At 38.4% G+C, this 24,460-nt stretch overlaps 2 protein-coding genes across 5 annotated transcripts in view; one reads left to right on the top strand and one right to left on the bottom strand.

Annotated features, from left to right (window-relative positions):
- Positions 1-17,418, top strand: part of LOC106539337 (uncharacterized) — a 35,845-nt gene extending 18,427 nt beyond the window's left edge. Inside the window, exons 9-20 of one of the 2 annotated variants that reach the window (XR_015696955.1) lie at positions 1,703-1,748; positions 2,382-2,512; positions 2,756-2,908; positions 4,222-4,362; positions 4,570-4,727; positions 5,346-5,514; positions 6,352-6,432; positions 7,275-8,229; positions 9,451-9,640; positions 10,537-10,700; positions 12,429-14,289; positions 16,567-17,418. Coding sequence is in view for 1 of the 2 variants with exons in the window: in XM_014054116.2 (XP_013909591.2) it covers positions 1,703-1,748; positions 2,382-2,512; positions 2,756-2,908; positions 4,222-4,362; positions 4,570-4,727; positions 5,346-5,514; positions 6,352-6,432; positions 7,275-8,229; positions 9,451-9,640; positions 10,537-10,700; positions 12,429-12,530 (2,290 nt within the window). In the remaining variant the exon portion in view is untranslated. The remainder of the gene's footprint in view (positions 1-1,702; positions 1,749-2,381; positions 2,513-2,755; positions 2,909-4,221; positions 4,363-4,569; positions 4,728-5,345; positions 5,515-6,351; positions 6,433-7,274; positions 8,230-9,450; positions 9,641-10,536; positions 10,701-12,428; positions 14,290-16,566) is intronic. The other variant, XM_014054116.2, reaches the window with a different exon arrangement.
- AARS2 (alanyl-tRNA synthetase 2, mitochondrial) overlaps positions 13,773-24,460 on the bottom strand; it is a 29,230-nt gene continuing 18,542 nt past the window's right edge. For 2 of the 3 annotated variants that reach the window (XM_087717922.1, XM_014054119.2), the window contains 8 exons: positions 22,969-23,106; positions 21,432-21,541; positions 20,724-20,832; positions 19,194-19,316; positions 18,224-18,334; positions 17,116-17,199; positions 16,606-16,716; positions 13,773-14,213 (listed from right to left, as the gene is read on the bottom strand). In XM_087717922.1, coding sequence (XP_087574048.1) covers positions 14,049-14,213; positions 16,606-16,716; positions 17,116-17,199; positions 18,224-18,334; positions 19,194-19,316; positions 20,724-20,832; positions 21,432-21,541; positions 22,969-23,106 — 951 coding nt within the window. In that variant the 3' untranslated portion in view covers positions 13,773-14,048. Of the gene's footprint in view, positions 14,214-16,605; positions 16,717-17,115; positions 17,200-18,223; positions 18,335-19,193; positions 19,317-19,415; positions 20,536-20,723; positions 20,833-21,431; positions 21,542-22,968; positions 23,107-24,460 lie in introns of those variants that run through there. The other variant, XM_014054120.2, reaches the window with a different exon arrangement.

The following is a 24,460-nucleotide window of genomic DNA, read 5'->3' as shown; positions in this document are numbered from 1 at the left end:
CCTCAGAGTTTTGATTGCCATGGGGTTGTTATTCGGGACCCTAACAGCAACTGTGTGAGGTCTTGCAGGATTTTAATCTAAATAAAAATTAAGCAAGTCTAAGAAGATTGCTGTTTCAAAATTTTATCATTTAAACTCTAATTTGAAGTTTGCAAATACCATGCATTGTCATGACTGAACTTGTAGTCACCTTTTGCCAACCCCTGGTATAGACCTAAAAGCAAAACTTCATTCCATTAAAATTTTAAAGGAAGAAAAAAAACCTATAATTTTGTCTGTTTTTCTTAATTATGAGGAGGTAAATAGCAGACCATTTGGAAGCCCAGCAATGTGATCTTGAATATCTTTCTCAGTCCTCAGGGGTTACTTTTATCATGATTTAAACTAATTAATGGGACTAAAAACAAGAGACATGGGTTTTTATAAGCACTTGTTCAATCTAGTTCCTGCACAGATGCCAGCATCATGTCATTGATGAGTATCTATTAATTGCTGCCTCCTTCATTACTTCATTCTGGCCTTGTTGTAGCTCCTGATTGCTGCTTATTCATTTGCTTTCTCCATGTAAAATAGTAATAAGGCACAAAGAGGAGAAATATTATTCCTTATCTCTGGCTCTGTTGATCTGAGCTTCTAAGAAGAGGATAGCTGCAATTTGTACAATCTGGAGTTCACTTTTATATATATATAACTGGGTGATATACTGTGGCTATGTATGCTGTACAATACAAAAAATCCAGCTTGTTCTTTTTATTCCCTGGGATATTTGAGAAACCTGAAATATAGGGACAAATAATTTGGAGGAGATTGTGGAGGGTGAGGTGCACTAACTGATCTTCATGAATTGCACACTTCTCAGTTTCTCAGTTTCTCAGTTGTGTTTATTTATAGGCCGCCCTTTTCCCTGGGGGGACTCAGGGCGGCTAACAACTTATGGGAGGGGAAGACATACAGTAACATAAAAATACAGTGTGTAGTTAAGATCAAACAACATTCATTCAACATTCGGGCGGGGGCAAACTATGATCTTTACCCCCAGGCCTGGCGGGATAGCCAGATCTTGAGGGCTGTGCGGAAGGTCTGAAGGGTGGTGAGGGTACGAATCCCCACGGGGAGATCGTTCCAGAGGGTCGGAGCTGCTACAGAAAAGGCTCTCCTCCGCGTAGTTGCCAGCCGACACTGGCTGGCAGATGGCACTCGGAGGAGGCCTAATCTGTGGGATCTTATGGGTCGGGAGGAGGTAATTGGCAGAAGGCGGTCTCCCAAGTACGCAGATCCACTACCATGAAGGGCTTTATAGGTAGTAAGAAGCACCTTGAAGTGCACACGGAGGCCAACAGGTAGCCAGTGCAGCTCGCGGAGGATAGGTGTTATGTGGGCGAACCGAGGTGCACCCACGATCACTCGCGCGGCCGCATTCTGGACTAGCTGAAGCCGCCGAATGCTCTTCAAGGGCAGCCCCATGTAGACTTGTGGGCTTGTGGCAGATTCTTACCTTCTTTTAAGAGTAGAGGAAATAATCTTATAAACTGTGCTACATGATCAGAATGTAAGGTGCAGTGCTAGTATCATGTATGAAATACTGACCATCCTCTTTTTAAAAAAATAAATAAAAATGAAATATAAATATATTTTATACAGTAGCAAGCAGGGAAATATTTCAATGCAAGTGGAGTTTATGCTGCTGCTCTTCTTTTGGCAGGGATATTCAAGCCAAGTATAGACTGGCCGTCCCTCCTGCTTTTCAAGTGAGTAATACAGCTGGAATGCAAGTCCCTTTGTCCAGGTTATAGCTTAAGTAATCAGAAACCTAGCTAAGCCAGCTAAGAAAGCAGGATTCGGAGGCTTGTTTTTTGCCTCCTGTAGCTTTCCTGTGCAGAAATATCTTGCATAATTGAATTGTAGATTCTGTCCTGTGAGAGTTTTTTCCCCATGAATCAGAATAATCATGGAATCCTTCTATTTCCTAGGTTTCTTGGGAATGTCTTCCATCTTAGTACTTTGCTATATGGCTATCAAAGGACTTGTTTTTCACTTTACAATAGGGACTTCTAACAGTTATGAAAGGATTACACTGGGAATCAATTTAATACAGCATTTAGAAGATAGTTAACATGTAGCTATTATTTTCATTTTCTTTTTAATCTGGCATATTTAAGAAGATAAATATTAATCCCATGATGTAATAGTAGATTAGGCTTACTTTTTAAATAAGAGAAGTTTGTTCTGGATTTTTCTTTTACAAAGTCCTATGTGCCAGATACTTTATTGCAGTAATTTCAGAAGTGGCAGCAATCGCAACCATCGATATATATATGCATGTGTAAAGTGGAACTTAGTTTCTATTTTATGCATGCGACATGTTTTCTCTTCATCTCCAGGAACACCTCGAGGAAAGTATAGGGGAAGAGGAGACAGCTTTTGCTTCCTTGAGCAGGAAACAATATGATGCCTTAAGACGATTGCGTTCTTACTGGGTTTCCCGATTTCTAATTCACTATCAGAGAATCAGGTAGTTAAGGTTTGTGCTAAGATGGATCACTTAGCTTTTGGAGTTGGGCTATAGGCATAAATAAAAATAAAATGGCCTTAAAGCATTAACTGTCTAATACACAGTTGGTCCCATGTTTTGTTCTTGCTTACTTTGTCGTGGAGTTTAGTTACACCCCCCCCCCCAATTTTATTCATTCAACCAACATTATAAATATTGATTTAATCTAAAATACCTTGTCAGTTCAACTTAGTACTTTTATAGGTTTGAACCCAGTTCCGAGGTGCCTATTGAAGAGGAGCTTCTCTGGAGTGGCGGTTTCCCGTTTTCTTTGCCTATGGCCACAATGCTTCCTGCTATGGGCGACCAAAAGGACATGGTGAACTACATGAAAAGAAACAAAGAGTGGAGAACGATGTGAGTTCCGGTCCATAAAACAGAAGTGCTAGCTTGTGTTATTTTTTAATAATGATGGGTTTTTTTTTATTGCGATCCTGCCAATGGCTTTCTTCCCCTTGCAGCCTAATCATTTAATTTATTATATCATTATATATTAAATTTGTAATAAAATTAAAATTAGAGCTGTGATGACACAGTGGTTAGAATGCAGTACTGCAGGCTACTCCTGCTGACTGCCAGCTGAAAGCAGATCAGCAGTTTGATTCTCACACCGGTTCTAGGTTGAGTGCATCCTTCCGAGGTCAGTAAAATGAGGACCCAAATTGTTGGAGCAATAGGCTGACTCTGTAAACTGCTTAGAAAGGGCTGTAAAGCACCATGAAGTGGTATACAAGTCTAAATGCTATTGCTAAAATAAATAATCAACTAATTGCCCTTAACTGCTCAAGATCTGTAGTCAATGTCTACATTTGTGTGGTTATTTAAATGATCTAGGTATGGGTGTGTGCACATTACAAAGCCCTTGTTCGTAATAGGATGTGGTTTATCCTTAAGCATCCTATCCTGAGGAAATTCACTTGCTAATTTTGCGCTGATCATTATTTCTTAGTGAAGCCTGACTCACAAGGTTGATGCTGTGCAAAAGAACAACAACTGCAAAACACAGAGGGAGAAGTGCTATCTATGCTGCTTTGTGTAAATTTGGAATGTAAATCTAATGAATACATGATAATATTCAGTGCAAATGAAAATAATATCACAATGGCCAATTTTTTGGTAGAAAAACTTAACAATATTCAGTAACTGACAAATGAAAAGCTTGCTCTGTCCTTTCCAATTGTTAGTAGAAATGCAGAAAGGAAGCTATATAAAAACTGTTTAAATTTCTGTTACAATGCTGTGGCAGCTGTCAAGAAAATTTATGTTTCCCTAAACTTTGACAGTGGCGTGATGGTTTCACCTGTAGCTGTTTCTTGTCAACCATTTCTTCAGGAGGAAAATCAGTATAGAAATAAACCAAGAAGAAAGAAATACTCTAGAGCAGGGGTATCTATCCTTGGCAACTTTAACAAATCCCATGCTGGCTGGGGAATTTTGAGTGTTGAAGTCCAGAAGTCTTTAAAGTTGCCAAGGTTGGACACACCTTGGATCAAGGTTGCTTCTATTGGGAAATGACAGCAAACTTTTTGGTTTTAATGACCCATACTGGTAATTCTGCTTTATTCTTAAACAGGTCTTAGAATAGTTTAGGAAAATCTGAATGCAGTTCTGATCTCGTGTCCTCTATAGCAGAAAGAGCCTGAAAATTCAACTTTGGTTTCATCATTTAGGAAAAGCAGAAAAGGAACTGGGTCAAATAGACTGTTAGGCTCTCTTAAAGACTCCTTTGAAACACTGACAACCATTCGATTTCTTGAGGCATTGATGTGCGATCTGGGAGATGGGGATGGTTTCCTTCACTACTTGACTCGGTGAGTTTCTCAGCTGCTTTTGGGGTCCCTTATTTCATTATCGTGCTTTATTTATAACCCATAGGTGGATATTTGATTGTGAAAATCTTCTGAAAAAAGCATGATGCTTATGCTGATCGGCTGGCTTTTACATCCCTTTCTTGGTTAGGCAGAAGTCCTACAGTTCACTTTATGCTGAAGTAGATACCTTTCATGTTACCTCTCCAGGTTTGAGGATCCACAAAAGATTAATCATCTGTTGCTGTGGAAGAAGCTAAAATGTTATGAAAATGCACAGGAGAACCAAGCAAACCTATCTGAAGTACAGAATTTAGCCTGGCAGATTTTTCATAGGTTTCTGGCCACTTGCACAGAATGCAATTCAGGTGAGCTGTATTGGAAGGGAATATAGGAAAGAATCTGATTTAATCATACTAGTCCCCTTTGCAAAAAGCCTACCAAACTGGAAAGAATCACTACCCAGAATGTAGGGGCTTGAATATGGGGGCAGATGTCTTTAGAATGTGAAATCATTGTTCTTTATGCCATGTCATCTCGTATTTTTGAAGCTGAGACAGAAACAGATAGATGGGCAACGTTGATTTAAATATGTTGTTCCTACACTAGATTAGAATAAAAAATGAGTTTCAGTGATAGTAGTATGAGTGTTTTATGAGTGGAGAAAGTAAGATATATAATATATTGTTGGAAGACCCTTTCTGTAGGTTGGGTACAGGATATCCTGGCTGTAGAGACTGATATTAGTTCTATAGTAATCGATTGTTATTCTTGGTAACCTTAATTAAAGCCTACTTGTAAACTGCTATGGTGTGAATCATGCTGTATACATTGATATCGTATTTCATAATAAAATGTTTTGCTCACTTTTTATTTTCAACATTTATTGGATTTATTCATTTACTAATTATTTGGGGGCACTTGGCCTATGAACACATTCTTTGAAGGTGGAGTCTTCTTGTGCTCTGATTCTCCTTTCTCTGCAGAGCTTAGTTCCAGTATGCTAGACTACATCCAGCATCTTGAGAAAATTCTTTCCACTGGCAGTGGAGATTTGACATTTTCTGCTTTTCAACCCATGATTCAATATGTGCTGCCTATTCTGGGTGGAGCGTGGCTCCATTATGTTCGCCATGAAATCACAACTTTCCTTGAGTGAGTGCCAAGATGTCCTATTCTGAATATTCTGAAAATTGTATGCATTTCCTGATGGCAGATATTTCAAAGATTATGCACCTGCAACATTATAAATTGAATCTTTATGTAATATTGTGTAGATAATGGCCAAGTCCAAATGTTGTTTTTAGAATAGAATGGAATGGAATAGAATAGAATGGAATTCTTTATTGACCAAGTGTGATTGGACACAGAAGGAATTTGTCTTTGGTGCATATGCTGTCTGTGTACATAAAAAGACAAGATACATTCGTCAAGAATCATAAGGTACAACACTTAATGAGTCATAGGATACAAATAATCACTCAGGAAACAATATCAATATAAATCGCAAGAATACAAGCAACAAGGTTACAGTCCTGCAGTCATAAGTGGGAGGAGATGGGTGATAGGAACGACAAGAAGATTAATAGTAATAGTAATGCAGCCTTGGTGTTTGACAGTTTGACAGTGGTCAGGGAATTATTTGTTTAGCAGAGTGATGAGGTTCGGGAAAAAACTCTTCTTGTGTCTAGTTGTCTTGGTGTACAAGTGCTCTATAGTTTTGAGGGTAGGAGTTGAAACAATTTATGGCCAAGATGCAAGGGGTCTGTAAATATTTTCATGGCCCTTTTTTTGACTTGGGCAGTGTACAGGTCCTCAGTGGAAGGCAGGTTGGTAGTGATTTTTGCTATGTTAATGGAGATTTTAAGAGTTCTTTAATCTAACAAATTACATGAGACATGTAACTTGGTCAAGAAAGAAAACTCATTACAAATAATTTGTAAACACTCCAATAATAACTTAAATAACTTAGCTATTTTTTCTTTCTTACAGATACTGTGTACCAATATCTCATTCGGATGTCAAAAATTCTGAAAGCAAAGACCATAGAAGCAATCAGGACAGAATTGGGAGGTATTCAAAACCTTTGTGGAAATGAAAGGTTACTTTGGTAGCCTGGATGCCCATATGGTGGCATATCTTCAAATTATATCAAAGTTTTAAAACAGATTTTATATATTGTAGTTTATTGTATAGACTTATTTGAATATGTAGTTTAACTCAGGAGGATTTCTACAGAGCTGGCCATAAGATTGTACTGTTATCTCAAAAGTAAATTAGTAGTTAGAGTTAATTTCTAAAGGTATGACTAGGATGTTGAAGGAAGTGGACAGTCAGCAATTAGATTAATATTTGGCAGTTCAGAGGTTTATTCTTTGCAATAACTCAATTATTACTACCAAGTGGAAACTAAAGTACAACAAACAATTAGCACAATTCAGAATTTAATTGTTCCAGTTTTGACATAATGAGTTTAATTTCTAGCCCTCATGGTTATAGAGGAAAGGAATCTGCAAATGAAATTGGTTTTGACCTTGGCGACTTCTAGGGTTGAAAGAATAGAGCTTACATACATCCCAGCTTCTGCCTCTCTGCCCAGACTGATTTCTCAGCCGTGTTTTCTTTTGTCCTTTGTCTTCTGCTGCTGTTTCATCCTTTACCAAATAATACGTGAAATGTAAAAGTTTTTAAGCCAGAATTTATTTTGCAGAATGAATTTTGCAGAAGCCAGAAGTCATTGCATTTAGGACATTTGTGTCATTTATTCTTAAACATGAATGTTTTCTTTGTACATCAATAATATGGTTTCATTCAATGGCAATATTTTAACTGAATATTTGTATCTTTTTTCTGTAAGAGGAAATTCTGTGAGAACTGGTGTACTAGCTTTTATTTATATGCCATTCTGCCTACAGGATAAAGAAGAAGAAACCAAACACCTATATTCATGGCTCAGAAGAAAGAGGGTTACACGGGAAAGGGGGTAAAAAGAAGATGCTTTCCAAATCTCCCACAGGGGTGGTTTCCAAATCTCCCAGCATAAGCAGTACCGACCAAGGAAGTAGGGAAAAATCGCCAGTTCTTCAGGACTCACCCACCCCTCAAAATGTGCCAGATTTTCTTAGCAACCCAGTTATCTTAAATGTGTACAAAAAGGCAGCTTGTAAAATGCAGAATGTAGAGCTTCAGATGGTTTTAGGACTGCTACAGGAAATGGAGGCCTGTTTGGAAGTCCCAGCACCTGAAAAACAAGTGAATTGTGCAGTCAAATTTCTAGCTATGTGGAACAAGCTGGGGGTTTTGAGATCTAGCATTCCCTTCCCCAAAGAACTGAAGAAAAGAATAAAGGAAGAAGTGGCCCAGGGAGAAATTACTGACGCCACCTGGAATGAAATCCAGCTCTTATTACGTTCCTTGGTTGTTCCTACTTTTGAGCAGTTTTGGGATGAGATGAGTGAAGGGTTGAAGAAATATGGACTGGTGCCTTCTCAGATTACAGAAGAACGTTGGTGCAAGCTGGAACCATTCCTAAATGTGATAGCTGGAAAAGTAGCTCTTAGGCATATAAGGAACAGGGAAGCACAAGATGCATCAGCAGCCACAGCAAAACCTACAAGGGAAGACAAAGACTCTTTTTGGCAGTCTCTAAAAGAGGCTGCCGAAGGCTGGCCCACTGTGGAGATGCTCCATTTCATTAAACACCTCCAGGTATGTGGCACACCTGTGCTGGAGAGTGGCTTGCATTTTCTACTGGAAGTGCAGAAATTTAAAAATGCTCATCATGACTGGCCTGACATGACTCTTCTGAAGAAAAAGGTTCTTGTGATACGTGAGTGTTTCCTTGCATCTCAGATTGAGCCTCGGTTACAGGTAAGAGCCCACAATGTCAATGGTATTTTTATTCCCCAGGTCGAGTGGTCTATTTAACAGGTTGGTTGGTAAGAATTGATTAGTATAGGGAAGCAAATTTAAAATAGTTTCTTTGTATTTTTGCCAATAATTTCTTACCACCAACCTGATGGATATAAATGATTATCTCACTTCCATGTAAAAGTGCTCATACTATCTATGGCATGGGTGTCAGACTTGCGGCGTGATGTGATCACATGATGTTTCATGACATTTTCCCCATTTGCAGAACTGGGATGGGCGTGGTCTAAGCATGACGCATCCGGTCTGTGGGGCACCACTTTGACACCCCTGATCTATGATAAAGGACAAATTGTCTTGATCGCTACACTGTTGGTATTAAAGAGAAATACCCATGGACGGACATTATGATCTTTAAAACACTCCGCCAAAATTTCTGGCAGAGAATATTTTCTTCAAAGGTTTCCAAAAGAAATGAAATTGTCCAACAATTTCTCAAGAGCAGAGAATAGTACACCAATACAGAAAATGGTTCACTGGAAAATAGATTTCATTTTATTTTCCTTGGTATTTAATTGAAACAGGGGAAGCCATCCTATAATTTAGTGTTGGCCTCAAAACAGATCTATTTACTAGACCTTTTAATGTTTGACATATTATGATATTTAACTGTTGTTTGAAGGCTGCTCTGAGTGGTTAGAGGAATGAAGGTTATATATTTTTTACAAATAAATGTTAATCACATAAGTATCTGTGAAAGAAATTAGCATCACTGATACTGCCCAGGAATCTGTACAAAGCCAGAAGGGACTAGGAGTCAAAACAATAGCACCAAAAGTTTCAGAGAAAATATTCCAAGATGCACTGAGAAGCCTAACAATCTAGCAGTCAGTATTCCTGGAATTGCCAAAGAAGCAATTCCAAAATAATGAAATGCCATCATCTGCCTCCCATTAGCTAAATTTATTTCAGCTTCTTTTATCTAGAGAATGTCCTGGCTGATCATTTACTGCTGCTTTAGTAATTCTAGCAGAGAAATCAGATTCCATCCCAACAGAGGTCAAAACTGCAGGAAAATAATAGGAGATCATACAGTTGACCTCCAAATAATTAGATCTGTGTCTTACTGTGTGACTGGAGAGGAAAAGGAAGAAAGAGCTATATAGTTCCAGGGATAATCTTGTCATGCAGAATGCTAAATGTCTGTGGCTTGCCCTGCAGGTGGCTGTAGATAATAAGAGGCTGGGCAGAGCTATCCGGGCAGCTGAGCAGGCCCTCCAAAAGGAGATTCCGCCTCCAAGTTTATTTGACAGTCTGAAGGATTCAGTCTCCAGCATGCTAATGCCATATTGGGCTGCCTTTCAAAAACACTGGCTCAAGAGATCTGTGGCAAGTGCACAAAGAGTTCCAGGTAGGTCTGTTGTCATGTGGAAAATGAAGAAAAAACATAAACACATAGTGATTGTGCTGTCTCCTTTCTAAATAAATCATATCACAGTATGTTTAAATTAGAATTTGTCTCTCCACTTTCGTCACCACAACTAAAGCATCACATTAACCTTAAAATCCATAGTCCTTCTTGAATTGTAGAAGTTAACATTCACTGCAAATCAATGAGCTTTATCTGCAAGTAACAATACACATATATTTACCAGAGGTAGGTTGCAAATCCTATTGCTACCTGTTTGCTCATGCTTGTGCACGAGTGGCAGTTCTGCACATGCACAGAAGCATCCGGGTGGGTGGGTGGAGCCTCCCGCCGCCGCCACTACCTGTTCGCCTGCTCCAGTCTAATATTTACATCCCCAACCAACGTAACATCTATCTTCGCCACAAGTATACCTTACGAACATATCCATAAATATACTGAACAACCAAGGAGACAATGCTGAACAATTCATTAGGGGTTACATTTATTCTCACATATGCTTTATTTCCATTATCTGCTGCTCTGTCCTGTAGTAGTACCCAGCTACATAAACATGCAAAGTATTTCATAATTCAGGCTGATTCAATTTTCTTCATACTTTGTCTAAATCAAGAAATGCCCAGTAAACTTGTCTATATTTAAATTTCTCAATAACATACCAAACAGCAAAAAATCAATTTCCACAATCCCTTGTACAGGATAAAGCCATATTGCACTTTCCAACTTTTATCCATGTTCACTCCCTTTTAGTGTTTCCGTCAGCATTTTGATGGTACATTTCAGATCCCTTCATTGAAACTTGATGCAACATGGATACAATGCTTTCCACGTAGGTTAAACAAAAATAGCTTTGTAACTGCTATTTTTATTTCGTCTAGTGCTGAGAAATCAGCTGCTGCTGCAGAAGAGACAGGCCAAGCTCAATGAATCGCCATGTTCTCTTCGGCTGCCACCACTCCAGCAGCCCAAAGACGACAACGAAAGCAAGTCACAGAATGGTTTTATATACTCTTTCTCCATCAGTGAAGGCCTTGTAGTACAGGTGTGTATGGGGCATGGTACTCTTTGCTGCTAAATAGACTTAAATAATTTAGAATCTCTGGTGGTAGTGGAGCTTTAAAACAGGTTTGTTTATTTATTTAAACTATTTATATAGCCGTCGGTCTTATAAATTTTTGGCTGACATAAAATTATGGAATATATCCTCTAAAGTTGATGGATTCCAACTCCCATAAAATACTAGGTTAGAGATGATGAAAGTAGTTTTATCACATCTACAGGAACAGGGTTTTCTCATTACTAAAGTGATTTGAACATTGCATTTTCTCTGCAAGAGATGATTTCCCGGGCAATGTGGACAGTGTTCAAAGTACTGCTTGTCTAAAATAAAACTATTAAGTGCATCACTAGAAAAAATTCCACGGAAATGGCTAGGTATTATGGAAAAAATAAAAGCAAATTGAAGGACAATCCAAATTAACATGTTCCTCTTCTTATAATTACATTAAGTTTTTATTTTACCTGTAGGTAGCTTAAGGCCTATTGCAAAATGTTTGTTGTTAATAGCATACCACTATTATTTAGTCAAGAAATTGTTGTTATTATTAGATTTAATGAAAGTCTTTAAAAAGTATGTAAAAATGACATAAAGGATTTGTAATGCTAACAGTAATTTCTTGAAATTCTGGGCCATGGTTTAATTGAAAAATCAGCAAAACACTATTGACATAATGTTTAGCTGGAACATAAATATAAAATGTGGCGAAACTAGCATTATGGCTTATAAATGTATATCTAAATGGTGCACATGAGTCATTTTGTTACAAGATGGGCAGCAAATAAATTCAATAAATACCGTATTTTTCAGAGTACAAGACGCATCTTTTTCCCTCAAAAAAGAGGCTAAAAATCTGGGTGCATCTTGTACACTGAATGCAGCATTTTTTGTCTCCTGAAACTGCCCCCTTCATCAAAATGGTTGTGCATAGCCTTTAGGAGGCATTCAGAGTGCTCCTGGGGGCTGGGCAGGGCAGAAATGAATGAAAAACAGGCCATTGTTTACTCATTTCTCCCCCCCCCCCGAAGCACACTACAAACCACCTAAAGGCTATACATGCCCTTTTTTGGAGTGGGGGGGGGAACAGGTCTGTTTTTGCCAAAAAAGGGCCGTTTTTGGGATGTCTGCAGAGGTCAAAAACCTTTTAAAAAAATTTTTCCTCTTCAAAATCTTGGTGCATTTTATACTCTGGTGCGTCTTATACTCCAGAAAATATGGTACATAGGGACACAATAGACATAGACACAGCTTTTATGTGAAAATTGTTTTCCTTTTTAATAGTACCATATTGATAATACTATAGAGGGATGTGATGGCCTCAGTGGCTAAGGCGCTGAGCTTGTCGATCAGAAAGGTTGGCAGTTTGGCGGTTCGAATCCCTAGTGCTGCATAATAGAGTGAGCTCCCATTACTTGTCCCAGCTTCTGCAAACCTAGCAGTTCGAAAGAATGTAAAAATGAAAGTAGAAAAATAGGGACCACTTTTGGTGGGAAGGTAACAGCGCTCCATGTGCCTTTGGTGTTTAGTCATGCTGGCCACATGACCAAAGAGATGTCTTCGGACAGTGTTGGCTCTTCAGCTTTGAAACGGAGATAAGCACCGCCCCATAGAGTCGGGAATGACTAGCACATATGTGCAAGGGGAACCTTTACCTTTATTGATGACACTGATGGAAGATTACAACACAAACATTTTGTTTGTTTTGCTTCACAGAATCCAAACAAAGACATCTTGAACATTAGCTCTGCTGTTTTCAGAAGCATGAACAAACCCAATGATTTTGAGTTTCCTTCACTTCCAATGTACCAGTGCTGATTGAAGCAAGGAAGAAAGGTGCCTTCATATAGTTCCCAAGACTCTACATTGTAAAACATTCTATAGGTTTGCTAGTTAAACATGTATTGGGACAGTGCTTGATTGCAATTAAGGACACACATACATGTATGTATTTTCCTTCTTTGTTGTTGATAGGGGTAATTTAACAGAAATGTACCATTTACTGTTGCCTTCTCTGTTGCCACTCCGGCCCTATGGAATGAGCTCCCCCGGAGATCCAGGCCCTACCCACTCATGGCCTTTCGCAAAGCCATTAAAACCTGGCTTTTCCGGCAGGCCTGGGGCTGTTGACCCCTTGATGGTGGTCCAGCCCGTCTGATTGGGTGTCTGTTGTGTTCCTTTTTAACTTGTTGTGTCCCATTGTTTTAATAATTCTTTTAAATCCTTTTTTTCATTTCTGTAAGCCGCCCGGAGTCCTCCAGGATTGAGCGGCATAGAAATTCAATAAATGAAATGAAATTTAGTTAAGAAAACTCAAAATCCTGATTGCCAAAATATCACCAGGAACACTTTTAGGAAGATTGGAATTTGTAAATAAATAAGAGGTTGTGCTTTTTCCAGGAAGGATTCATTAGCTCCCATTATGAATTTGCAGCATCAGTCTTTTCTTATAAAAAACATTTCATGGCTAGACCATGAGTCTATGTGAAAGTCTCAGCTGATACTTTCCATCAAATGGCAAGAGAGCAGTTCTGCAATTGAGGCTTTAAAGGGTCAGGTACTATGAGACTTCATGAAGGTGAGCTCAAATTTGATAAATTTGTTCATCAATCGGTCTGTTACAAGTGTTTTTCTGAAAACCACAAGTACTCCATCCTCTGTGCCCCAAAAAATATTGTAAAGTTAACAAATAGTCTTGATTTCTGAGCAATATAAAAAGGCTAAGGATAGGATAAAAAATTGAGTTGAAAAAAAGTGGTAAATGTGACCTATTTAAAATTAATCCAGGCATGATTAGGAAACCCTGGCAGGATGAATCTGGATATAAGAAGTTCAGAGTGGTTTGCACCAGAATTATTATTTGTGTGAAGTGCTTTAAACAGCAAAAGCTCCCTTCAAAGTAATTCTTACTTGCAAAATTTGTACAACCAGCCAGAGAAAGGCTAGATAGCATACTTGCCTGGAAATAATTTGCTCCATTGCATAGTCAGGAAAATGGTTCCAATGAGACAGCATACGAAACTTTTTGTTCTATTGAATAAAAAAGCATGTTCTTGCAGCCAGCCAACTTATATCTTTTATTGTCAAAGAAATATAGTCATTTCTTTCTTAGCGGCTATTCTGAGAGGTTGATTATATTTACATGTATGGTTGACTTGCCTTGTCCTCGCATGACTGGTCAAAGGAAGTTATTTATCTACATTGGCTAGCCAAAGCAGCTCATTCTACCAGTCCAGTAATACAGAAGAATCCGAAAGGTTGCAGGACCATAATGTACAAATCTCATTAGGATTCCCTGTAATTCAAGTGAACATCCAAATTCCTCACAAGCAAGCATCAAAATACATTCTTTGCATATTCCCGGGCTGCCGCCAGTACCATCTGTACATCATCGGTCTTCCCCATGCCTTTCGCTACAACTCCAGAACCTTCGGCTTTGCCTCCCATTTGAGTACAGACAGCGAGAGCCCAGTCAGCTGCAGAAGCCTTTGATAATAAACTCTATGAGAAGGGGAACAAATTAATAGAACATAGATGAGCTGCCAAGAATGAAGATTGGGTTTTTGCTCTGCAGCAGGTAATTGAGAAATGTATTCAAGTGAAAAAAGAACTGCACTGTGCATTAATTGATTTAGAGAAAGTGTATGATAATATGAATAGTCCTGAATTATGGACTATATGTACTTTTGTATGTAGATGATATTTTGTTGTCAGTTGAGAGCCTACATGATTTCTTATGAATATTAGGTTGTATGAGGAAACAAGGAATAAAATTCTGAAAATTTAAGGTAATAAAAACCAAAATAAAGCTGTTAGTCAGGAATATGGAAAAATGGAGTGAATAATTGCAAATTATATCTACATAGTAGAAAATTAGAGGAAGTATATGTGTGTGTTTGACTGGAAAACTAAGTACTTAGGCCAGTTTCACTCTCTCAGCCTTAGGCAAGATATAAATATATTAGGCAGGATATGTAGGATATCTGTCTGTCTGTCTGTCCGTCCGTCTATCCTGCCTAATCTATATATCCTGCCTGTATCTAAAGATAGACAGAAGGTGGTATCTAAAGATAGACAGGTGGTGGTTTATTGGTAGTAAATGGTCTGTGGCAAGAAAATATTAATGAATTAAATTGAGACTGCATAAAAAAACACTTTTGTCCATTTTATATAGAAATGACAATAATTTGACAATTTGCAATCTTTGTTAGACATTAAGGGAAATCAAGCATGGATTGATTTAAGGTAGCTTATTCCCACATTTGGAAACAGAATTTCTGTCGCTAAATGATGAGGTCATTGAGTCACACTTGATTTTATTATTTTGTTGCCATGGTTATTAATCGTGGGGTCATTAAGCAAATTTGACTTTCCCCATAGATTTTGTTGGAAGCCTCCTAGGAAGGCCACAAATGATGATCATGTGACCCTGGGATGCTGCAATCTTCATAAATGCATGCTAATTGCCAAATGCGTGAATTTGATCATGTGACCCCAGGAATGCTGTGACTCTCATAAGTTTTTTTTCAGCACTGTTGTACTTTCAAACAGTTGTTAAACAAATGGTAGTACGTCAAGGACTATTGGTATATAAAGGCAATCTAATTACCATATTTTTCGGAGTATAAGACGCACCTTTTTCCCTCAAAAAAGATGTTGAAAATCTGGATGCGTCTTATACACTGAATGCAGCATTTTTTGCCTCCTGAAACCCTGTCCCCTTTGCAAAAATGGCCATGCATAGCCTTTAGGAGGCTTCCAGAGTGCTCCTGGGGATTAGGGAGGGCAAAAATGAGTGAAAAACGGCCCTTTTTGCTTGTTTTTGCCTCTCCAATCCCCAGGAGCATTCTACAAGCCTCCTAAAGGCTATGCATGCCCCCCCCCTTTTTTTTTTGACAAAAAACGGGTCCATTTTCACGAAAAATGGACCGTTTTGGGGAGGTCTGCAGAGTGCACAATTTTTTAATTTGACTCTTCAAAATCTTGGTGCGTCTCATACTCCAAAAATATGGTAATCACTAAGAGAAAAATCCTGATATAAATCAACTACCACTGATATTTTTTCACATATTAGTACATTCAAAGATCAGATTTCACGTATTTCTGAAAGCAGTACAAAATATTGTAAATTAATATGGTTGTTTAGAAGAGGACATTCTTTGGATAATATATTTTGGATGAGCAAAAGAGAAGCTAATTAAGAAATAATTCATTACCTATAGTTGCAGAGACAGGATATTGAGAGTGCCCACCATTCTTTTAATATCATTTCTTCTGATCATCTTTTCTTATGTTAACCCTGCCTTAATTAGCATCTCCCACTTGTTTGGCCAAATTCCATCACCATATAAGTGCAAAACAACAATAATCTCTAACATGTGATTCCTACATGTAACTAAAAGTGAAAGTCTGAAATGGAATGAAAAGCTGAAATGTTTGTCTACCATATAACCTTGTATATGAATGTTGCACAGCTACTAATTCATTTTTATAAAATTGTTTAGGCATGATGGTGATGTAATTCTACTGAAAGATGTTACTATTTGTTCAAAAGAGAGAAAAATGAACTATTTTTACTGTGTGTTTTTGTACCCTCGAGCCAGGTCATTCACCTGCCTTTGTGCCTAGGGTAGGACTAGAATACACAGCCTCATGGTTTCTAGCCTGATGTGTTAACTTCTACACCAAACCATCATTCTAGTACTTTACTAGGGCCATTTTAAAAAATGAAAATTAAAAATTTCTCTTCATGTGAAATTAAGAGAAAATTTTGAAAAAGCGTTCTAATGAAAAAACAAATTTCAAAATTTGTTCTCATTCAAAGAATGTGAAGATTTTGCTTGTATCCTTTCAGAATAATGGAAACTGCAGAATCACAGGGAATTCCACCTACCTTGGATACCTGACAAGCACAGAACACCTGGCCTGCTGCTTGTGAGCTAAGCAACATCACAGAAGCCCCTGGTACTTTGTTACACAATTGATTGACTGTTTTCATCAAGATCTAGGACAGAATCAAGAGATAAATATAAACTTCACTTTCAAAACCTTAATTGTTTTAATCAGGGAATTTAAGAAGCAGAAGAAATCTTCAATATTTTAAATTGTATCATGTTATAAAGCAGTGTGAGATACCCTGGACTGAGGAGAAATTAACAACAGGTGCAAAAAGAAGATTTTTAGCTTACATAACTCTAGAATTGTAAAAGTAGGAGGAAACTAATCATTAAAGGGTTCAGAACCAACTAGCCCACAATAACTATTTGAGCAGTTCAGATGTGAGCCTTCCTCTGCTCTAAACTGCTTAACAGTTGAGGAAGCCAGTTTAATCTGCTGATTGCCAAAACAACTTCAGCATGGTATGCTGCTTTCTAAGAGAAATCCACAGTTGCTTAAAACTCACATAGGGTGACTCAGTAGAAATAGTATCAATGATGACTGGCTCATTGGAATACTTTGTCAGCAAGCCTTGCACCTTCTCTGCAGCCTAGTAATGAATGTACAAAATGCATTAATAATGGTTGGGTAACAGATATAAAATGCATACCATAAGAGAAGTGATACTGACAATGAAATATCACAGTGACATCTGTATTAATTACTACTTTAAAAATAGCAATTAAAAAAACAAACAAACAGGAAACCCTGCTGCAAGAGTATAAGCCTTTGGATTATGTATGTATAAAATAAAATAATTGCTATAAAACATCCATTTTTCTAGTTTTTATATACATATACATATAAAATTAACAGTTCCATATTACACCAGAATAGAGTAGTGTAGTGTATCAGTGATCTATTTCCTCACTAATATTTTTAAAGTTGGATAATCATGGAAAGCAGTTAGGTTTTTTCTTTACAAACTAATCATGAAATTAAGTATAAAAAAAGACTCATCTCTAGAGGATGCTTTATTTAAAGAACTATTAATCTGTTCTTGAGCTCTTGTTTTCTTTCTCACAAAACTATCACAAGCTGAATCCTGATAACCAGACTCAGAATTCGTTCTAGTAGATTACTCACCTTCCCCCACAACAAGTATCTCATCAACATTTTCCCTTCTGTTTCTATATAGTAGCTGAAGCTATCTGTTGGTTAACTGCAAGTCTCAGACGTTCCAGCCAACATGACCAATGGTGGAGAATGCTATGCATTCTGCCATGGATTTTCTCTTGGATCAGTCCCCTGAGTTATTCAAAGTATATGATAGTTTACATATCATGGAAGGATGTGGCTTCATTTAGGAATGGTGTCACTTGCTACACTTCTTGTTCATTTATTAAAAATGTATTTCTATACATATGTGTAATTACAATATTTGTCAATCTGAAGTCAGCATAATAAACCTCCAGCTCAAAATTCGTCCCAATCGGGTTTAACATTCTGTTTTTATTGGCTTTATTGGCATATTGGCCCTCATAGCTGATTATGGCTCTTTGCTTATTTAATTTTTGTAGCTTACTATGAAATTCTGTCATGCCTGATAAAATGAAGAATTGCTAGATCCTTACCAGTCTGATTTCCATTTTCCTATGGGCGTTGTTGGCTGCTTGCTGCAGTGTTTTGAGAGTAGCCTGCAATTTCCTTTTCTGCCACTGAGGCATCTTTGTAATATCCACCCTCTGTAAAACAAATCAATTCCATTATGCCTTTTCATTTCTTAGATTCTTTTTCGGATGGGGGAAAGAAATAATTTTCAAGCAATGCAACTGAAGGCAGAAAATTTGTCTTTTTTTAAAAAAATAATAATCTGTAGTTAAAAGGACAGAATTTGTTTGAGTGAGTAAACCCTAATTTTACTCTCAAACAGACATTTTGGCATGATGTACATTGATATAAAAAAGTCTTTAGTGGGTCCTATAAAGCTGTCGGCTGTTTGTGTCAGAGTTCCCGCATGCTGCTCCATGCTTATATTACTGGCCAGTCATTTTACTGAAATCAAAGGAAGGGAAATAGGATGATGGTCAGAGAGAAAAAATGAAGCCCTTCAAGCAGGTTAGCAATAGCAATAACATTTACACTTATATTCTGCCTCAAAGCACTTTACAACACTCTGGGCAATTTGCAATGTAAGCATTATTTGATTACCCCCAACAATGTGCTCCTTATTTTACTGGCCTTGGAAGGATGGAAAGTTGAGTCAACCTTGAATCTTGTCAGGATTGAACTTCAGGCTGTCGGCAGAATTTGCCTGCAGTGCTGCTCTTTAACTACTGCACCACCAGGACTCTTCCAGATTAATGACACATGTATCTATGCTGAACATATTGACCTCAAATGGGGGGAAGGCCAATCTTCAGTAAACATTTACACTATCAAAGACTAATACTAATATTTCCATTCATTCAACAAGTATCAGATAATATAAGCTTACTTGATGACTAGGAGAATATGAGAGAATAAGAATAATGTGAGAATAAGGTCATGTGGCAGTACTAAAATAAACCTCCCATGAATTCTTCTGAGGCAGGCACTACTCACATCAGTCAGATGACCAACGTTCTTGCGGATTTGCCACGCTTCATTAACAGTGGCCCCTCCCAATTTCACTTGGCTAGCAAGTGAATCCACTTCTTTGTCCAAGAACTGGCCAATATCCTGAGCCTATAAAAACAGAGGTACTGTATCAATGGTGTATTATTTGTTTGCTGGACCCCTGGAAAGGGCTGCTGTTCAGGAGAGCATAAAGTGGGTTGCTGGGGATGAGAAAAAAAGCCATAAATCTCATTAACAGATATAATGCATTCCAAGGAGAGGGGGAGGTGAAAGTAATGAGAGGAGGAAAGGAGATTGCTCTCAGAGGTATGTATGTTGGTGGGACAGTTATAGTTAAACTAAAGTAAGCACTGCACAGACTAAAAGCTTCAGGAGTTCTGGATAAAGCTGAATGGGAGAGATGACAACTGAAGAAAAGAAATAGTCTTTATTATTAAAAGCTACTCCTGTCTAATTTCTACCATCTTTTCTATAAAAATCTACCATATGACACAGACAAAAGGGGCAGAAGCAGTGGTGGGATTCAAGTAATTTAACAACTGGTTCTCTGCCCTAATGACTAACTGGGCAGGCATGGCTTGGTGGTCATGACTGGGTGGGTGTGGCCAATTCAACATCACTCACGTCGATGGGCGCTTCTCCTTAGCTGTTACAATGTAATAAGGGTTAACCGGAGAGGCAGTTTCTGTAATCAGGGCAACAAAGTTTAGGCTAAAAACAACACCAGAATGTTTCCTTCCTGCCTTCCTTACAGGATTAGTGCTGTAAAGTGGGAAAAAACAAAATGGGGTTTCTAACAACAACTGGTTCTCCGAACTGCTTAGAAAGTTAACAACCGGTTCTTCCGAATAGGTGTGAACTGGCTGAATCCCACCACTGGGCAGAAGGTGTTCCTTGTACAGCTCCACTTCATGTGTATTTTGTCCTTCCCCTGCTTAAGTATGGAGAAAGACAAAGCATGAGCAAAGTGGAGAGGAACTGGTCCTAGCAATTATTCTATCTGCTTAGAATGGTTATGATATTAATATCGTATTAAGAAATCTTATTCCACCTTGTATTTGAAACAAATCTAGTTAGATTTCTCCAAACACCAATTGCAGGTTTCCCAGTAGATTGCAAGACAGCAGTGGAGGACAAATCAAATCAGGCCAGGGATGTTTTATGCCAAACCTGCTCTTCCAGTCTTCAAATTGTGCATCAATTGAGTCAATTCACCTTGCAATTCCACCCTTCTGCATTTGAAGAAAGGGAACGGAATTGGTGAGGGTTTGCAGAGAGGTCTCCTAAGTCAAATGCCGAAGCCTCAGCAGCACTTCTGGCTAAGGGGCTGGAGCACAGATGAGTAGATACTGTGAGCATTGGAAAGGGCCTCCTCCGGCCACTCCTCTCCAGACAATACAAATGTTTCAGATCAAAGGGAGACAAAAGGAGGACAGCAGATCCTGGGGCCTGTTTAAACAGTATCAGCTTCTCTATCTTTGTAAAAGTCCCGCAGCTAGTTCACTGAGGTCTTACTTGTCTGGCTTGCTCTCCTGTCACTGCAACAATATGGCTGATTCCTTTAACCGCCTGCCGCTCCGAAATGATGGTGAAGTCTTGTACATCTCCTGTTTGCAGAAGGTGTCTGGAGAGGAGAGAAAGACCGGCAAACAGGCTATGTTTTTTGGAAGAAGCCAGAAATCCAAAACCCATCTCAGTACATATAAAGGCCCTTGGTATAAGTCTAAGGAACAGTAAATGGCAGAGAGAAGACAGCCTCCAATCTTCCCCCTTATGTGAGCCATGGCTAAAAGGGCATCTCCCAACTTCTAAAGCCAAACCACCCTATCAGATTTGGTCAATAAATAGTTCATCTGTGCTGAACTTTAAGTGCTTGCAATAAATAACCAAGAAGGAAGAAGAAAAACAAAAACTAAAATCTGTATTTTGACAGAATTTTTAAGCTACCCGTCTCTTTGGCAGTAAGTTGCAATGTTATATTGCTAATGAAGGTTCCCCAGGTAAGAGTCTCACTATCAAAACGCACGAGGGAGCTGCCAAGACCCCTGGCAGTTTAAGATGAAGCAGAGCGCTGTGGCAGACTGCTGAAATTATACAGACCTTGGTCTTCCCACTGAAACTGGGAAGCGGACTGGGATTTTTGAGGAAACCCATTTTCCACGCACAACGTCAAGGCATGTGCAGAGCATCTCAATTTAAAAGAAACGGGACCAAAATACTTACGTTCCACAGCACAGCTCCACCGAGGTATTCATTGCATGTTCAGAATCCTCAGCCAAGATCTTTTCAACTGGGATACCTACTGACACTACACGAACCAGATCGGGATACACCTGAAAGGTTTCGGAGAAGACTACTTGACATGGCAATATTGGCCGTGCAACTGGTGAGTGCAACTATTACATGGACATAATTATGTGGAAGATGGCAGCACCCTTGAGAAAGTGCCGAAGACCAATCTGTGGGAAGGTCTGCACGCACTATCTCCACTCATTTGCCCATATTTCTTAAAGGTGACAGCATAGCAGCACAATTCGAGCCCTGCCACCTTTGTTTGTGTCAGCATCACATGCATATACCAAAGGACAGGTTTAGATCATGTGCTATGGCCACTAATGCTCCTGAACAATTGATGCTGGATGGGAAAGATATTACTAACAAGTGGAAAATGGTTGAACCTGATATATTGTGAGCCGCCCTGAGTCCCCTTCGGGGAAAAGGGCGGCATATAAATGAAATAAATTCAATTCAATTCAAATTCAATATTTTCAATAACAGCCAAATGCTTGGCTACCAGTTTCTGAGATTCTCAAATTCCACCAATTTCAAATGTTCTATTTTTCAGAATGCTCAGTATTTTGTGGCTGGGAACTAAACCAAAGAGGGAAGGAACAAGTTTTAGATGGAAATAGGATTCCGAAGCAGGAACCTATAGAGAAAGCATAAATAACTATACACAATATTGGCTATTTGAAATGTATTTAGTCCCAATATTCTTTGAAATCTAGTCAATTATATTTTGCAGCACTTATGCTCCCTAAGGCCCATTTGGGAGTTATAGACTAACAGACAGAGAGGTCACTCAAACATGCTTCTCCAAACTTTGCATAAGAAGAAAATGAATGTGTTTGGCTGAAAACAGTTACAGGCAAGGCATAAATGGGAATTCTGCATAACTGCAAGTCCTGATCATGCAGGAAATATAACTTCAGATGAATATGATTATATTCTCTGTACAAACCTAGTTTAATCGTTGAAGAGTATGATATAATGCTCTAAAATGTATTCCATGTTTTTCTAGGGTTTTTATTAACGTTTTATTTGAAATGTACCAAAAAATTAATCACTAACATTCACAGACACATCCTTTGATCTATCTATCCTGAGGTAAAAAAAAAAACCACCCTGTTAAATTAGAGATAAAAACCATATAACAGTTCTTTATAGGTCAGGATTTTAATTTCAAAGGACCATCTTGTATGTTAACCCACAGCAGAATTTAGTAAAAAGTGATTGGTGAAATTATATGCATTAAAATGCAAAACAAACGGAGAGAATACTTTGTAAATTTGGACTCACTTTTAAAATGCATATATTTATAATTGTTAGACATTTTGATTCAAAATACATTCAGGAGCATAAATTTTTACTCAGGAATGACTCCAAATGTCTCCAAAACAAAATGCCTACCCTGGCTGAGATCACTTTGGGTCTGCCTTTAGCTATTTAAGACTTTTTGTGTTAGTCATTGCCAAATTACCGTATCCAGTTTCCGGAGTCCTAGAACATCACTGGTCTGATTGAGAGGAGTTTTTCCTGTATAAACAGTTTCATTCCTTTTGATCAACTCTTGGACCACACTTTCTACCTCTTGCAGAGTCTCTGTTTTTATGGGGACCTGGTGAAAAAAATATACTTCATCAGAAAGATGCAGTATTACACAGCATGAAGATTAATGTATTGTAGAATCCAAGAGAGTGGATGATTAGCTTCCAAGATTCAGTTTAGTTGTTAATACTTGCTAGATTTTTAAGCCTCAGAGTTCTCATCTAAAAACTGGAATCAATAGTTCTTGAATCAAACTACATACAAGATTTGTTTGCCAATGTACACAAATTCTGTGTAAGAGAATGCTAACAAAACTTACATTATTAGGCTTTTAGTGTCAAAACACCAAGTATTCACAATAGCAATTAGGATTAGATGGCAACTGGTGGGTTACTGTATTTTTCGGAGTATAAGACGCACCAAGGTTTTGAAGAGACAAATTAATAAAAAAGTAGGTAGATAGAGGGATAGAGAGGGAGAGAAAGAAAGAGAAATACAGTAGGTAGGTAGAGTAGGTAGGTAGAGGGATAGAGAGAGAGAAATAGAAAGAGAGAGAAATACAGTAGATAGGTAGGGAGAGACAGTACGTAGGTAAGTAAATGTTTCCAGGTGTATTTATCCATGTGCTGGAGAAGGAAATTGCTGACAAACCTTAAGACTTTGTTCCTGCTGGCATGTAATGTAATTCTCATCAGTTAAAGAGCTTTCCAAAAGGAAAAAAAGTTTTTGCACTCTGCAAACCTCCGAAAAACGGCCCATTTATCGCAAAAACGCCCATATTTTTTTCAAATAAAAGGCATGAATAGCCTGGGGGGGGGGCTTGCAGAGTGCTCTTGGGGGGGAGCAAAAACGAGCAAAAAATGGCCCATTTTTTGTCAAAAATATTGCATGCATACCCTTATGGCTGGGGGCTGGGGAAACTGGCCCATTTTGTGCTCATTTCTGCCCTCCCCAGCCCCCAGGAGCTCTGAAAGCCTCCATAAGGCTCTGCACAGCCATTTTAGTGGAGGCGGGGCCTCGGGAGGCAAAAAAATGCTGTATTCGATGTATAAGACACACCCAGATTTTCAGCCTCTTTTTTGAGGAAAAAAGGGCATCTTATACTCTGAAAAATATGGTATGTTGTGCATGTTACACATTAAGATGTTAATCTATATTTAAATGCTCCAAAACTAAATTGCCTACATCACTCCGCCTCCATTTATACATTGAATTTGCTCCTGTATAGCACACAATTCCCTCACACTGTTATTTTAGGGCCTTTCCTCAATGCTGGGGCCTATCCATCCTTGAACTGGCAAAAACCCATATTACAAGACATTCACTATTCCCATTGCTGATCCTATCTCTCCTTTATTGTCTATACCAAATTACCCATTTACCAAATTTTCCTCCATGGTAAAGAACGACCGTTGACTTACTTG

The sequence above is a fragment of the Thamnophis sirtalis genome, unplaced genomic scaffold, assembly GCF_051295495.1.
Source record: "Thamnophis sirtalis isolate CommonGarterSnake01/CBP01778 unplaced genomic scaffold, rThaSir2_p1.2 scaffold_6, whole genome shotgun sequence".
In the NCBI taxonomy this organism is placed as follows: Eukaryota; Metazoa; Chordata; class Lepidosauria; order Squamata; family Natricidae; genus Thamnophis; species Thamnophis sirtalis.
Note: the sequence above shows the minus strand (reverse complement) of the source record. Positions and strands in the feature narration are given on the sequence as shown.